Source organism: Triticum dicoccoides, chromosome 1B (assembly GCF_002162155.2).
Source record: "Triticum dicoccoides isolate Atlit2015 ecotype Zavitan chromosome 1B, WEW_v2.0, whole genome shotgun sequence".
Classification (NCBI taxonomy): Eukaryota; Viridiplantae; Streptophyta; class Magnoliopsida; order Poales; family Poaceae; genus Triticum; species Triticum dicoccoides.
This window is the reverse complement of record NC_041381.1, coordinates 62,423,923-62,427,314: the sequence shown is the minus strand read 5'-3', so window position 1 is coordinate 62,427,314 and position 3,392 is coordinate 62,423,923. Positions and strand designations below refer to the sequence as shown.

The 3,392-nt window shown below is 43.8% G+C and overlaps 1 protein-coding gene across 2 annotated transcripts; it reads left to right on the top strand.

Moving 5' to 3' along the window:
• Positions 1–6: 6 nt before the first annotated feature.
• Positions 7–3,384, top strand: LOC119319087. Of its 2 annotated transcripts, XM_037593603.1 has the most exons (5): positions 7–223; positions 338–453; positions 550–798; positions 1,945–2,036; positions 2,122–3,384. In XM_037593603.1, the coding sequence occupies exons 1-4, from the start codon at positions 31–33 to the stop codon at positions 1,987–1,989; spliced, it is 603 nt and encodes a 200-aa protein (XP_037449500.1). In that variant the 5' UTR covers positions 7–30; the 3' UTR covers positions 1,990–2,036; positions 2,122–3,384. The 2 variants fall into 2 exon arrangements, with proteins under 2 accessions (XP_037449500.1, XP_037449494.1); XM_037593597.1 differs by lacking the exons at positions 1,945–2,036; positions 2,122–3,384 and having other exon boundaries at positions 550–983.
• The last annotated feature ends 8 nt before the right edge of the window (positions 3,385–3,392 follow it).

Here is a 3,392-nt window from a genome sequence, read left to right as displayed (position 1 = left end):
CCCCGTCTCGTCCTCTGTTCGTGAGCACCGATGTGCAGCCACTCCGGCGGGCGGCGGCGTTGCACGGCGACTCCAGCAGCTCCGGAGGCGCGGAGACCCCAGCCACCAGGAAGCAACCGCGGGAGGCTCGGCTACTCCGGCACTACAGGCGCCGCTATTGCCCCAGCACCACGGGCCCGGCGGCGAATCTGGCAAGCACGTGTGCCGCATCTCCGGCGACTAGGTAACCGATTCTACCTACCGATTGCATCTGTCCTTTCAATTTCGCTCCAGCCTTGGCTCGCTCCGCTAACCCTAGCTTTGCACTCGTATCTGTTCCCGGCCGGCGCCCACAAAGGGACTCCCTCTGACTGGATGTCCAGAATGTGGAAGAGAATCGTGAAGCAGTCAGCGACATCTCTGAATCCGGGCAAATATTCAGTGAAATGCCCAAGGAATGGCAAGGATATGAAGGTTGCTTCTCTGTTCTTTAATGTTCAGAGCCAAGTCGTATATCATATGACTGATGTCTGGTTCAAGCAACTTACTGACTTCAGTATGTTTGGACAGGTGAAAGACTGGCGTTTCTTCATGTGGCTGGACAAGTACTTGGACATGGTCGAGGAAATTTGGATGATAAATGTGCTCATCATGGGCAATGCGTCTGCTCGCCGCGTGTCACGAGAAATGCAGCGACGTATTGATGCTATGAGGGCTGAAAATGATGCTACAAGAGCTCAAATTGATGCTATTAGGGCTGAGACTGCAGCACTTGATCGACGTATCGAGAAGTTGGCCGCCCAAAATGCAAAGCTTCAGGTTTTAGTGTACTTTATTTTCGTCATTCTTCTTCTAGTGTTACTACTGAAGCTAGTGAAGTAGAATATCTGCGCAATGGATCGTGGTCACTTTGTTGAATGGGACAGACATGTCGGACTGGTTGGTTCTGTTGAGATATGTAGAGTTTGGAGAAATTTCAAGTTTACCAAGGGGTACGACCTTCATTTCATCGTGGCATTACTAGGCTCAGAATTTTGAAATTATTCAAGTAATTAGACATGGCAGATGACCAAGATGGCAAAGAAAACAAGGGCGTATGATCTATGGCGAACTAAAATAGGGCATATGCCCCCCTGCAAAAATAAAATAAGGGCATATGATCAAATCTCCCTGAAAGCTTCCACATCATTATCCCAGATGGCTTTGGGAAAAGGTAAATTCAGTGGCAAAGTAAGCAACAAACTGACTGATTCCGTATTCTCAACAAAGAAAAATGAGTAAATTGGTACTTCGGCAAGTATTAATAAGCTAATTGTCAAATCGAAATGTCGCTTCATTTATCAACAAAATATGTTGTTACAGGGCCCTTCTAAGTTCAAACAGTATGTGTTTATTTTTTGTTATTGTTGCAGCTTTGTGTTCCAAGAGAACACCGAATTATATCAAAGAGATGAGACGTACTTATTTAGTTTTATGAATTTTTACGGTATGTGTTTTCAACTGGTCTAGCCTTTGATAAGATATGCAATTTCTTATGCAGATTAAACCTTTCTTCATGTTTCACTTATTTTTACATGCTGAACTGGAAAGTAAATAAAGAACTAGTGCAGCCACCACAGTTTGAGGCAGAGGTTCTATGTTACCCAAAGCCAAAGATTCTTTGTGATTATTTGTCATGTAGTCAAGCAGAATGTGAGTTATTCCTCCTAAAAGAGCACATGTTCAACTAATCGAAATTATTTAGGAACTTGTCAACCGGCATGTAATATCTGAATTTAGTTGTTCAACTTCAGCAGTACGCATGCTTTAAATTTATTGCTTGTTTAGTAGTATGCCGTGACGAATACTTATTAATGCCAGTGCCCTTTTTTCTTAATGGTATCCTGTTGCAAGGGCTCGACTGTTCTAGTTGTTTGAACATACCATAAGAAAATGAGCTGACTCCTTGCACATGCTAATTCACAGGCCACAACAGAAACCAGTACAGCACATGCTTTTGGATACTTGTGAAGTCCGGAAAAGGCGAAGGCCAAGACGAAGCTCATGAGATACTGAAGGTCTTATGTCAACATCTACATGATCTAATATCCCATTCGTTTCTTCTGTTATCTACATTCTCTAACTGTAGTGTTTTCTCTGAAGGGAACATTATCGACGGACAAGAACGATTTGGTCTTTCAGCGGTTTCGGATGAACTACAACAACGACCCGGAGATGTTCCAGAAGGGTTCGTGTACTTACCAGCCAAAGGTATTCTGTCCATCATCCGAGAGATGTTTTTCAATAAAAATGAGTAGTACTGCTATGATGAGAAGAATATGATTCTTGTAGTCTGCACCAGTTTCTCCTCTAATGGCCTACAGTGCAGGTGGTCCAAACCACAACCTTGAACTTGGCTAACCGTCTAAATCACCACCCTAACCTGCTTAGACCGATCTTGATATCGGTTCTCTTTTCTTCTTTCTCCTCTCCCTCTATCTCTCTCTCCTCTGTTTTGTTTACTTCTCTCTCCCCGGCCATGATTCTCTCCAGCCCATGCCCTAGTCAAGAGGCAACTTGCTGCCGTTGGTGCTCATACATCTGCCTGCCGCTCACGGCGGCACTTCCTCACCTCTTCCACTCATCCTCGCGCACCCTGCCGCTACCGCTCCTGCGTTTGGTGATGTGACGTCGGCCCGCTGCTGCTCACCGCTCCCGCGTTTAACTGGGTTGGTGGTGGGGGTGATTTTGGGTTTAGCGAGTTTGAGGTTGTGACAACTCAAGTATAGGGGCCCAATTCGGACTTCTCTCTTCCAACAAGAATGAGAAGAAGATGGTTTCTCTGCTAATGGCCTAGATGAGTGCAGCTGGGAGTGTTTGCAGAGGTGGAAGCCGGCGGAGATGTGATTGTTTTTTTTTCTTGGGCCAGATAGTTTTGGAGAATGATATGTTTAACCGGAACCGGAAATGATATGTTTCTTTTAAGAGGGGGACAGAAATGATGTGTTTCGAAACGACACGGTTGTTAAAAAGGTCGTCGGGCGTTCGATCTGCTAAATATTATATATAAGACTTATATTTAGGAACGGAAGAAGTATTTAGTGGAATCTCTAAAAATCTTTTTAAAAAGGTCGTCGGATGTATATTATATATAGTGCCTTTTTTCCCTGACTCTTATATATAATATACTTCTTCCGTTCCTAAATATAAGTCTTTCTAGAGATTCCACTAAACACTACATACGGAGCAAAATGAGTGAATCTACACTGTAAAGTGTATCTATATACATCCGTATGTAGTCCGCATTGAAATCTCTAAAAAGACTTACATTTAGGAAGGTTGTGCTAGACATTAGCACATGGCTTTTTGTAGTTTTGAACCCTGCGTCCATGTTTTTTTTATATATTTCAACTCTTACGTGCCTTTTTTCCCTG